The sequence below is a fragment of the Zalophus californianus genome, chromosome 6 (assembly GCF_009762305.2).
Source record: "Zalophus californianus isolate mZalCal1 chromosome 6, mZalCal1.pri.v2, whole genome shotgun sequence".
Classification (NCBI taxonomy): domain Eukaryota; kingdom Metazoa; phylum Chordata; class Mammalia; order Carnivora; family Otariidae; genus Zalophus; species Zalophus californianus.
This window is the reverse complement of record NC_045600.1, coordinates 127,839,497-127,852,646: the sequence shown is the minus strand read 5'-3', so window position 1 is coordinate 127,852,646 and position 13,150 is coordinate 127,839,497. Positions and strand designations below refer to the sequence as shown.

Genomic DNA, 13,150 nt, shown 5'->3' with positions numbered 1-13,150 from the left:
ATCATGTCCGGTGCCCATCCGGACCCCGGTACGGGAAAGGACTCTTTCTCCTGCACAGTGCCCCAGAGGGGGCCCCTGAAGCAGAAGCACCAACATCACCCAGGCACTTGCTGGAAATGCATTCTGGAGCCCAACCCAGAACCACAGAGCCAGAGGCCCTGGGGGTGGGCCCGGCCACCTGCCTTTTACAATCTCCCCCCCCCGCCCCCTCCCCGGTGGCTTCCCCGGGGATGGCTTCTGGCGTGTGGGAACCAGCGAGTGCTCTAACACCGTGACAGTTTCTCTGGACACCAGAGAGAGGCTTGTTGTCTGTTTCGCATGGTAATTGAGTAAAATTGATGCCATTTTTCCTCCCAACAGAACTCGCCTGGAACATCTCACGTTTTCATTTCACTCCACGGTTGTTAAGCAAGCTAAAAACAACCAAAGCTCCGGCAAGTGGCCCCGTTTTCCAGTATGGCTGCCCCAACCCCGGGTTTCTGGTGTCAATGCCACCTGTTTCCATCTGCAATTTGTTCTTTAAAATCTTCCTGCTCCTGTGTCACTACCACCCCTCAACCACAGGAAAACCAAGAGACACGCATAAAAGGGCACGACAGCACATTTGGAACAGGGACAAAGCCAAGTCCAGGGGACCACGCTGCAGTCTGCTGCAGGCTCAAAGACCCAGTCTGGCAGAGGCTTTTTACTCTGTGGGTACCTGTGCAGGTGAGTGGTTTGCTGGGGACCCAGAGCCTGGAGCAGGACTCCAGCTCCTTGGATAAGAGTCAGGCAGAGGGGTTTTTTAAAAACACAAATCAGCGCATGCCACTCTTGTGCTTCAGCCCCTGCAACAGCTTCCGGCCGCACATGCACTGAAGCCCACTCCCCCTGCCCTGGCAGACCAGACCATGAGGTCAGCTGGCTGGCACACCCCTCGCTGTGCCCCCTCCCCATCACCCACCAGAAACGGCCTCTTTCTGCGCCCCTCAAATGCCAGACTGGCTAGCTCTTTAGTGCCTGTCCCCTTCTAACTGGAACATCACTTCTCACAGAAGTGACCTGACCGCCTCACTCACTTGCTATCGCCTGGATCTCTGTATAGCGGTTTGTAAAATTTGCACACAAATTTTACTGATTTGTGTGTTGAACAAGCACTGTCTGTCGGTCCCACTACATGAGCTCCATGGGAATGGGACTGGTCATGGTCCCGATTCTATCCCTAGACCCTAGAAGAGTCCCTAGCGCACAGGAGGTTCCCAGTAAATATAGCTGAATAGAATCAGTGAGTGAGCTTTTTAACTTATTTTTAATTACAGTAAATACATGTATCATAAAATTTTAGCATCTTAACCACTGTTAAGTATACAGTTCAGTAATGTTAAATGCATTCACGTTATTGTAAGACAATCACCACCATCCATCCACGGAACTCATTCATCTTGCAAAGCTGAAACTCTGCACCCATTAAACGCTAACTCCCCATTTCCCGTACCCCAGCCCCTGGCAGCCCCCATTCTGCTTTGTCTCTATGAATGTGACTACTTCAGGTGCCTCATATAAGTGCAATCACAGTATTTGTCCTTTTGTGACTGGCTTATTCCACTTAGCAGAATATCCTCAAGGTTCATCCGTGTTGTAGCCTGTGTCTGAATCCCATCCTTCTTTAAGACTGATGAATATTCCATAGTATGTATAAACCACACTCTGTTTATCCATTGATCCATCCATGGACACTTGGGTTGCTTCCTCCTCTTGGCTATAATGAACAATTCTGCTATGAACACGGGTGTACAAATATCTGTTTATGACCCTAACTTCCCTTCTTTTGGTATATATACTCAGAACTGCTGGATGACATGGTAGTCCTACGTTTTTTTTGAAAACCACCAATCTGTTTCCATAAGGTCTGCACCATTTTACAGTTCCACCAACAACCACAAGGGGTTCATTTCTCCACATCCACTCAGCTTGCTAGTATATGTACTTTTAAATAATAGCATCCTAATCAAAATGGTTGAAAGGCAGTGGGAAATACAGGCTTCCAGTTATGGGAATGAACAAGCCACGGGGATGAAAGGTACAGGCAGAGGGAACACAGTCTGGTATTGTAATAGTGTTGTATGGTGACATAGCATAACTCCTAGAACTGTCGAATCACTATGTTGTACACTTAAAACTAATGTCATATTGTGTGTCAACTCTACTCGAAATAGATACCTAGATAAATAAATAAATAAATAATAATATCCTAATGGTAATGAAGCAGTATCTCATTGTGGTTTTCATTTGCATTTCCCTAATCATCGGTGACACTGAACATTTTTTCTGGTGCTTACTGGGCCACTTCCAGATCTTCTTTGGAGAAATGCTTATTTGAATCCTTCTGCTGATTTTTAAATCAGTTTTTTTTTTAATTGTTTCTGCGTTTTAGGAGTTCTCTATATTTAGGTTATTATCAAATATGTATTTGCAAGTATTCTTCTCTCAGTTCTGTGAGTTGTCTTTTGACTCCACTGATAGTGTCCTCTGATGCACAAAAGTTTTTAAATTTGATGAAGTCCAATTTGCCTATTTCTTCTTTTCTTGCCTGTGCCTTTGGTGTCATAGTCAAGAAGTCACTGCCAAATTCAATATCGTGAAGTTCTTCCCCTGTGTTTTCTTCTAGGGGTTTTATAGTTTTAGCTCTGATATGTTCAGGTCTTTAATCCATTTCAAGTTAACTTTGTATATTGTATTAGGTAAAGGTCCAACGTCATTCTTTTTCATGTGAATATCCAATTTTCTCAGCACCATTTGTTGAAAAGACGAACACTTCTCCTATCGAATGGTCTTTTCACCCTTGTTGAAAATCATTTGACCCTATTTGTCAGGGTTTATTTCCAGGCTCTCTATATATCTGTCTTTATGCCAGCACCACAGTGTTTTGATTACTTTAGCTATGTAGTACATTTTGAAATCAGGAAGTGTGGAGTCCTCCAACTCGGTTCTTTCTCAGCATTTCTTTGGCTATTCAAGGTCCCTTGAAATTCCATAAGCATTTTAGGATGAATTTCTCCATTTCTGCAAAGACAAATATTGTCCGGACTTTGCTGCACTGCATCTGCAGATTGCTTTGCGTAGTATTGACATCTTAATAAGAAGTCTTCCAACCCATGAACATGGATGTCTTTCCAGTCCTTCCCATCTTCTTAAATTTCTTTCACTAATGTTTGGTAGTTTTTAGTGTACAAGTCTTTCACCTCTTTTGTTAAGTTAATTACTAAGGATTTGTTCTTGATGCTATTGTAAATGAAATGGTTTTCTTAATTGCCCTTTTGGATTGTTCATTGTCAAATACAGAAGTTCAGCTGATCTGTGTGTAGTGGTTTTGTATCCTGCTACTCTGTTGAATTATTCTATAAGTTCCAAAATTTGAGGGAGGAAGTTTTAGGACTTTCTACATATAGGATCATGTCATCTGTGAATAGAGATAATTTTACTTCTTCCTTTCCTATTTGGATGCCTTTTCTTTCTTTTTCATGTGTAACTGCTTTGGCTAGGATTACCAATATTATGTTGAATAGAAGTGGTGAAAACAAGCATCCTTGCTTTGTTCTTCATCTTAAAGGAAAAACTTACAGGCTTTCACCCTTGAGTACGAGATTTGCTATGGATTTTTCATCTATGTTTTTTATGATGTTGAGGTAGTTACTTTCTATTCCTAGTTTGTTGGGTGTTTGTTTTAATGGAAAGGTATTGAATCTTACCAAATTCTTGTTCTAAATCAGTTGAAATGATCATGTGTTTCCTCCCTTTGTTCTGTTAATGTGGTGTATTACATTGATTGATTGCTGTATGTTGAACCAACCCTGCATTCTGGGCATACACTTTGTCGTGGTGTATAATTCTGTCAGTATGCTGTTGAATTTGGTTTGCTAGTATTATGCTGAGGATTTTTACACGAATATTCACAAAGTAAATTATGGTTTTTTTATTCATAAAGAACTGTAGTATTCTTTTCTTGTAGTGTATTCATCAGACTTTGTAAGGGCAATACCAGTCTCTTAGAAAGAGTTAGGAAGTGTTCTTTTCTCTTCAGTTTTTTGGGTGAGTTTGAAGAGGACTGATTCATTTGTTCTTCTTTAAATGTTTGGCGTAATTCATTGGTGAAGCTGTCAGGTCCAGGGTATTTTTTGGTCAGATTTTTGAATCTACTGATTCAATCTCCTTACTAGTTCTAAGTCTTCCAATTTTCTATTTCTTCATGATAAAGCCTTAAGTTTTGTGATTCTAGGAATCCAACCAGGTCATCAAGGTTATCCAGTCTGTTGGTATATAGTGGTTTATAGTACTCTCTTATAATGTCTTTTACTTCTGTAGAATTAGTAGTCATGTGCCCACTTTTGTTTCTAACTTTAGTAATTTGAGTCTTCTTGTTAGTCCCTCTAGCTACGGGTTTGTTGATTTTGTTAATTCTTCTGAAGAATCAGCTCTTGGCTTTGTTGATTTTCTCTGTTTTTCTACTTTTTCTTTATCTCTGTTCTAATCTTTATTATTTCTTGCCTTCTGCTAGCTTTGAGTTTAGTTTGTTCTTCTTCCCCTAGTTCCCTAAGTTTTAAAGTAAGGTTGCTGATTTGAAATCTTTCTTTTTTTTTTTTTTTTAATGTGAGCATTCACAACTATACATTTCCCCACTGAGTACTACTTTTGCTGTGTTCCATAAGCTTTGATGTGTTGTGTTTTCATTATTATGCATCTGTATGTATTTTCTCATTTCCCCTGTTATTTCTCCCGTAACCCATGGGTTTAGAGTATGTTGTTCAATTTTCACATATTCTTGGATTTTCTAGTTTTCCTTCTGTTACTCATTTCTAACTTAATCCCACTGTGGTCAGGAGAAGATACTTTGTATGATATCTTTTAAATCTGTTGAGATTTAATCTGTAGCCTAAGATATGTTATATCCTGGAGAACGTCCCATGTGCACTTGTAAATAAGGACCAGTCTGTTGTTGTTGTGGAGGGTTCTGTATATCTGTTAGATCGAATTGGTTTACCGTGTTTGTCCAAGTCCCCTAGTTCCTTACTTATTTTCTGTCTTGTTGTCGTATCCGCTATGGACAGTGGGGCGGGGGGCAGTTTGAAGTCTCTAGTATTACATAACTGTGTATTTCTCCCTTCAATTTTACCGATTTCTGCTTCACATATTTTGATGATCTGTTATTAGATGCAAAAAGACTTAACAATGTTATATTTTTTCTTGCTGTATTGAAAGTTTTTTTTTTAATATATGGATCCTTCTTTGTTCTTTTGATTAAAGTCTAGTTTGTGTGATATTACTATAGCCACTTCTGCTTTCTTATGGTTACTATTTGCATGGGGTATCTTTTTCCATCCTTTTGTTTTCAACTTATTTGTGTCTTTGGCTCTAAAGTGAGTCTCTTGTAGACAGCATATAGTTGGACATATATTTTAATCCATCCTGCTGATCTTTTTAAGATTTTACTTATTTGACAGAGAGAGAGCACAAGCAGGGAGAGAGGCAGGCTCCCCGTTGAGCAGGGAGCTCAAAGTGGGACTCGATCCCAGGATCCTGGGATCATGACCTGAGCCAAAGGCAGATGCTTAACGAACTGAACCACACAGGAGCCCTCATCCTGCTGATCTTTTCACTGGAGAATTCAATCCATTTGCATTTAAGATAATTACTGATAAGGAGGGACTTACTTCTGTATTTTACTGTTTGTTTTCAATATGCTTTATAGCATTTTTTGTCCCTCATTTCCCACATTACTTTTTTGTATTTAGTTGATTTTTTTATAGTGAAACTTTTTAATTCCTTTCTCATTTTCTTTTTTTCTTTTATTATTTTTCTTTTTAGAGAGAGAGAGAGAGAGAGAGTGAGTGGAGGGAGGGGCAGAAAGACAGGGAGAAAGAGAATCTCAAGCAGGCTCCTCCACACCCAGCTCAGAGCCCAACGCAGGGCTCAATCTCACAGCCCTTGAGATCATGACCTGAGCCGAAATCAAGAATCGGACACTTAACCAACTGAGTCACCCAGGTGCTCCTCCTTTCTTGTTTTTTTTTTTTTTTTTTTTGTGTGTGTGTGTGTGTGTGTATTCTGTAGCTATTTTCTTTGTGGTTACTATGGGGATTACACTTAACATCCTAAAGTTATAATACTCTAAGTTGAATTTATACCAGCCTAAATTCAATAGCATAAAAAAAATCTCTGCAGCAAGATGGCTCTTAAAAAGCAAATAAATGTGTAATTGTAACTCAAGATAAGGACCAAGCACAAAAGCAGACTGCTATGATAAAGAAAACAGGTTGGCCTTTTCAAAGGGGTCAGCAAGGAGAGCCGCTCTGCGGGGACATTTACCCAGAGCCCTCAAAGACAGAGAAAGCTAGCTTGATAAGGAGTGGGGAGAAGAGCATTCCCAACAAAGAGAGACCACGAGTCACAGAAGAGCTTGGGGCACCTAAGGAACAGGGACCCACATGGCAGGAGTTCAGTGTTGATGTGGGGAAGGGAATCAAGTCCAGGAGAAGCAGGTGGTCCCGGTTCCATAGCCTGGGAGGGCCGTGCAGAACAGGGGGCACGCCCCATCAAGTGCACAGGAAACCACAGAAGGGCTTAGCACTGCTAAGTAACAAAGTCCTAATTCTGTTGGATGAAGCTCTTGCTGGCTATTCTCTGGCAAGGAATCAAGAGGGAAGAAAATGAACGTGAGGAGCCCAACAAGGCAGCTCCTGCAGTCTCCAAGGCCAGAGATAACGATGGGCAGTCCAAGATGGAGATGGAGAGAAACAACGGGCCCCAGACAGGCCTGTGACCTTGAACAGGTGAAACAGGAGTCCCTCAGCCCTGGCTCTGAGTGCCTGCCCTGCCGTGTCCTCGCTCACTGGCTCTGCACCTTGACTATGGCACTCCCCACAAGCTTCTATTTCCTTCTCTGTAAGATGGGAATATAATGAAATCCACCAGGTATGAGGAGGAGAAATAACCCAGCTACTCATCACAGATGTGCACTCCTTTCCTTCCTCTCAGGCACGTGCCTCTGGTCGGTGCTGATCTAATTCACACACACATCACAACCATGAGAGGCTATGAAAATTGTAAGCAAACACGTGACACCCAATTTGCCCAGCTTTGAACGTGTTACCAAGTCCCTATGAGTGCCCAGGCCTGCCTTGGGGACAGGAGCCTGTCTAGATTTAGCCTCAAGGGTCCGAGCGGCAAGCGTGGATGGGCAGGTCTCTACCCAGAGGATGTTGGCACCCAATGATGCTGCTTCCCGCAGCCTGGAGAGAAACACGTTGCAAGGAAGGTAGCAACTGCTCCAGCAGATTCCCTTCCAAATCCACCGAAGCTAGGGAAACAGAGCCAGCTCAATCCTGCAGGCCCCCAGTAAACACTCTGACAGGAGAGAGGTGAGCTGGTTGGCCTCACCTCCCTGTTCACTCCACCTGGAGACCTGTCTAATGACAGGGCTCCTCACCCCAACCACAATCCTTTCCCATCCTCCTAGCTTAAAGAAGATCTCACTTCCTAACGGAAATCCCTAGGCTAAAACAGCCACAGGAAGAACAGAATTCTTTGGATTTTCAAAACTAGGGTTTGAGGACCTGGAGGATGGTAGTGGTGGAGCGTGGTCTTGTTCAAAACAAGGTACCATGTCTGCATACAACTTGTCTTTAAGTTTTCTGAATGGCAACCCACCACGAGAGCCACAGAAACCAGCTCCCGGTGAGTCTGTGTAAGTGGGTCAGGAGACTCTGCTCTCATTTGCTTTCTGGCCTCATCAGACTGGCCAAGAAACCCCACCGGAGGTGACTGGAGGGTTCGGTATTAGCGTACACATGCCAGATGCCCTTCACCACAGTGGCCCCGCTCTTATTGGGTAGGCCTCATCAGGAAACATCTAAATCCCAATTTAATGGGGTTGGCCCCAGATCTCCCCTCGGCAATAGGATCTGGAGCCTCCAACCTCTTCATCCAAGCAGCGGAAGGGGAGTGAAGAGTGTTGAATGAAAGCCAAGCATGGGGACCACTGGGTCCCTGTCCTTCCGTCTTACAGCCGTGGGGGGCTTGGGGGCTACATCGCCACGTCCCACCCCCCTCCCTGCCCGTGATACAACAGCTGCCCCTGCCCTGATAAAATTATGAAAACAAACGTCAAAGCGGAAGCTTTGCCTCATTACTGTTTGTGCTGCTGTAATGAGTGTTTATTCCTGGCACTTGTGCTCTGGACAATTAAAAAACATAAAGGAGATGAAATGAACTACAGAGGACAGAGTCTGCTGTGGAGCCAGCCCCACCAGCCCTCCTCCCAGGTGTCCTCTGGGCAGACAGAGGCACAGCAACCCGTCATTAAGCAGCCACCAGGAGGACTCGGGTTTGTGCAGACGAAGAACACGTATTTCTCAGAGACCAGGGCCAGTACTTCCTCCTCCCCGAGTGAGCCTCCCCTCCCCTCAACACTATCCATTTCCAATGCCCCTTCTTGCCTTTTCCCACTCCAGTGCCCCCCTGAGCACAGCAGCTGGGGCTGTCCCTTGCCCCCACTTTGAGCAGCCCCACTCCGCAGGACGCCCTCCCCACCTGCCCCTGTCCAGAGTCCACCCACACCCCTCAGGGTCCCCCACTCCCTCCTGCGGCCAGGCCACACCACCTGCCCTCCCACAAACGCAGCTCCTACCACACCCCTTGCCCCACCAGCCACCCCTCCCCCGACCTTGCAAACTCTTAACTCTTCTCCCGCTCAAAGGTCAGCTCTCGCCGGAAGATTCCATGCGGGATGTGGGATGATCGCTCGGCAGCCTTCCACCTGGCCCCCAGCAGTCCCTGCCCATACTTCTACTGGAACACGGGTGTTTTATCTGTCTGCCAATACCACTGCCTTCCAAGGGAAAGACCAGCTCTGTTTTGCACCTGTATCCCCAACACCTTAACACAATGCCAAGGATGCTCAAAAAATGCTCGTTAGGAGAGTAGATGGATGGGTGGAGTGGGGATGCATGCAAAAGTCTTTCCGTGTCTAAACTTTGAGGAGTGCAGCCCCTCCCCCCCCACCAGCCAGGTGGTTTCCTGCTATCCCCATTCATCAAATCAGAGGTAGACACTGGCTTCACGGCTCCTTCCCTGTACCCACAACCAGACAACCTCTCCCCCCACTTTCCTTCAGCCCTCACGGCACATGGCAAGAGCTGATTCACATTCAAGTGTGATCCTGATTCCTTCTACTAGACCATTGACTCCTTTGAATAGGGACTGACCTGCTCAACTTGGAATCCCCCTGGGACAGGGCCTGGCACTTAGGAACGGTCTTGGCAAACCGCTGGTAAGGAATGGCAGGCAGGGCAACCACTGAGCAGACCCCCGAGCTGAAAGTACACACGAGGGCAGGGTCGGCGGCTGGGCCCTCTCCCGTGGGACAGGGCTGTGTCTCCATCCCCCAACCTGGGGAAAAGACAAGGACAGAGCACTCATCCAGGACCCCGACGGGAGACTCACCATGTTCATGACGGTGAGGATGAACCTCTGGGCGGCCTCTGCCCCGTGGTACTGCACCATGTCGGCATCAGCCACCACCAGCGTCTCCACTGTGTGCTCGCTGGTCAGCTGGATGGCATTCCTCCGCTCCCGCCAGTCCTGGGACAGCCTGCCCTTCCTTGGCTTCTTCTTTTCTAGAAAATGACAGAGACATCCATGCAGGCCTTGGCATTTTGATTTCCAAAACCATACAGTGAAGCGGCCTCCTGCTGAGCCTCCCGCAGAGAACAGTCAATCTCCAGGGGCCAGGAGAACTGGACCTCCACCAGCATGGTGGGGGTGGGGAGGATCCTGAGCTCACTTCCTACAGGGGGAGCTGAGGGGCAGAAGGGGGCTCACACCTGTCCACATCGCAGCTGAGGAGGCCAATGGGACTGAATATCAGGGAAGAGAAAACCTGCCCCATCAGGGGAGAGCGGCCAGCCGTGCAAAGTCAGCGGAGGGAAAGGAAGCCCAGGCCCACTGGGGAGAGATCAAAAAGTGCCTCAGGTTAATGGCAGAGACCCGGCAAGCTTTCTGAAAGGGCTAACCCCACTGTCAACAGCTGGGACCCGGGGAGGTGGCACTCTGGCCGCTGTTCTGACGGTCACGAATAAGGACCCATAAACATTAATAATCACAACAAAGCATTATTTCAAAGAAAAACAAAACATCATCAGAAAAGACAATCACATGACACGCACATCCCAGCCAAGACAGGTCCTTTCATCAACCCAGGGAAGGATCATCGGTAATCCTCTGCTGACTCTTTAGATAAACTGATTCCCTATCAGATCTGACTTGGATAAGCAGTAGTTGTTATCAATTAGAGCCCAAATCAGAGTGTCTGGGCAACTCCAAGCTGCTAGATTAGGGTGACGTAGGCTTTGCTGATGAAAACCCCTCTGACGAACGCTAAAGGCTGATATGAATAGCACGCATTTTCAGGATCCAAATGTATGGAAATAGAAGGCACTTCTTAAATTTGATAACTATTATTTCCATTTTGAGCACTAGACCCGAGAGAGATGACAGGTGTCATCTCTGCTACTTCCACGCAGCAAACCCAGCCTCCATATGCACAAACCGGCTTCATAGAGTGACCTGATCCTTCCAGAGCCAAAAAAGCACACTGTGAAACAGCCTGAGGTACGGGTCATCATGAACAAACAAGAATACTCTGTACCATATAATTTACAACTGTGAAAACCAAAAAGCAATCTAAGTATCCAACCGCAGAGAAAACCAGCCATGGTAAAACGGTTTGCAGCAGGAAAGGCACGTTTGTGACGATTACTTAGCAACACAGAGAAGCAGAACTAAATCTGTATCTATAGTTAAATTGCAATTTTGCAAAGATTTAGCACACAAGTACCCTTGGGCCCCCAAAGGGAATAAATAAATAAGTAGACAGACAGATAACCAACCAACGTAGGTAGAACGTAACTAAAACGTGAATGGCAGGGGTATGGGATCTTCATTTTCCTTTTTTTCTCTGTATTTTCCAAGTGTATACAATGAACCAGAATTACGTTATTTAAAATAATGATGTTGAGTTTGAGAAAAACACAGATGTCACTTTTACACTCTCCACAACAATACAGAAGGCATGGGGAGCTAGGTATGTTATCTGATGAGCTGCAGAAATGCAAGATGAAAAGCATGAATGTGTTGGTCCTGTCTCCCCTCACCCAGAGCCAGGTCCACCTCCCATCAAGACTTCTGGGCCTCAGCAGTGGAATGAGGGAAGAGTCCATGCTTAGACGAAAGGCCAGGTCTCCGGTGGCACTGCCTTACACATGGGCAGAATGAAGAGGCCACTTGTCCAAGGTCTCTTTATAAACCTACACCCACATTCAGCAACCCATTCATCTCTGACCATGAGGAAGGAGGCACAGGGGTGATTTCCACATTCTGGGCTCAGGGTGCTTGCTTGCCAGGTGCTCCCTGCCTGGATCAGGCTGACCTGTCCCACCTGGATTTTGTAACAAACCACCTTGCTCCCATTTCAACGCAGTGGAAGTGAAGGGCCACCCAAGTAAGTGTTCTGTTGTCATGGGCACAACCACGTTCTCCCAGCCACGTGGTGCTGCTAGTCCAACTCCTATTCTCATCTGCAGATTTCCCCCGAAGTGGGCTGCTCAGCACTTACTTTTGCAAAGTGTCCTATGTTTTCAGGTTCTTGTGTGGAAAGAGCTATATTTTCAGCAAGGTCCAGAGGACACATTAGCAATCTCTCCCTGGAAGATGGTGAACTTGGACCATGTGAGCTGAGCAGTCTCTGAGAGAAGTAGCCCATCACTCCCAGACCAGATCAACATGCTGCACTGTGGGGCGCCAGGGTGGCTCAGTTGGTTAAGCGTCTGCCTTTGGCTCAGGTCATGATCCCAGGGTCCTGGGATGGAGCCCCACATCGGACACCCTGCTCGGAGGGGAGCCTGCTTCTCCCTCTCCCTCTGCTCATGCTCGCTTGCTCGCTCGCTCTCTCATAAATAAAATCTTTAAAAAAATACTGCCCTGGGCATCATCCTTTAAGTACAAAGTAGGACTAATAAGACCGACCTCTCCCTCCCTGATGGACCACAGAGAGCTAATAAACAGGGTGTCCTACAGGGTGAAATGCTATGGGTTGACACATGCCCAGAATATTAATAGGTAAAACACAATGGTCAGGAGCTCTGGGTTTTTGTGTTTTTTTTTAATTTTTTAATTTTTTGCTCTGTGGTTTTTAAAGGATTTTCACTACAACTATCCCATGTAGTTCTCTTCGTGGTCCCCAGCCCCTGGCCTAGCACTTGGTGTGGCATGAAATTCACTGGACAAATGCACCCACGGATGGATGGGTGGGTGGGTGGGTGAGTGGGTGGGTGAGTGAGTGAGTGAGTGAGTGAGTGAGTGAGTGAGTGGAATCCCTGTTTCCCACATCACAAAGCCGAAGTCAAGCACTAGGCAGTGGAGATTTCGGCCCTAGAACCCAAAGCTTCCCCCACTCTGCTCTGACTCTCCCCACCTGCTCTGCCTATGTGTGCCAACAGGCTCCTCGCTGCCCTCTGAGCATCAAACCTAACAGTAGGAGGGCCGAAGAAAGCTCAGCAGGAAAGGGTTCTGGATTGAGCATCACGAAATCGATGCTGCTGCTGGTGCAGGACCTACCCAGGAAGACGGGGCACAGATCTTCTGAGCAGCAACCACTGACCATGCTCCTTCTGCTCGGAGAGTCTCTAGCTTGCTCCAGGCCCTCCAGCAGCTATGGGGTAATTATCCCTCCCAGCTGCCCGGGGCCAGTCGCAAGGCCGGCTGTACTCCCCTCACTGAGCATTGTTACTTGGGGCTGTCAGGCCAGAACCACGCTAGGCTGGCTGGTGACACGCACCCCGGTGCTCTGTCCTGCCCCTACACTCAAGGGAAGAGGCCGGAAGCCTTGATTCAAACCCCTGTGGCCAGATGGGTTTCAGGAATTCAGAATTTTTCAGATTTTGCAAGGCAATCCGGTGGGCATGCCATATACCGAATACCACTTTCAAATGAGGTCTGGGGCAGCAAGCTGTTATCAAAAGGCACTACTATTTCTGCAGTGAAATGAATAAATGGGAGGGTCAAGAAAGATGCTTGGCAACCTCACGTGAGGGCAGGGCAGGCCTTCCACATAATGAGT

The 13,150-nt window shown here is 46.4% G+C and overlaps 1 protein-coding gene across 1 annotated transcript in view; it reads right to left on the bottom strand.

Moving 5' to 3' along the window:
- The window catches only part of ADAMTS17 (ADAM metallopeptidase with thrombospondin type 1 motif 17), a 353,771-nt gene that overhangs the window by 281,088 nt on the left and 59,533 nt on the right, over nucleotides 1-13,150 (bottom strand). The window contains exon 5 of the mRNA XM_027571265.1: nucleotides 9,478-9,650. Coding sequence (XP_027427066.1) covers nucleotides 9,478-9,650 — 173 coding nt within the window. The remainder of the gene's footprint in view (nucleotides 1-9,477; nucleotides 9,651-13,150) is intronic.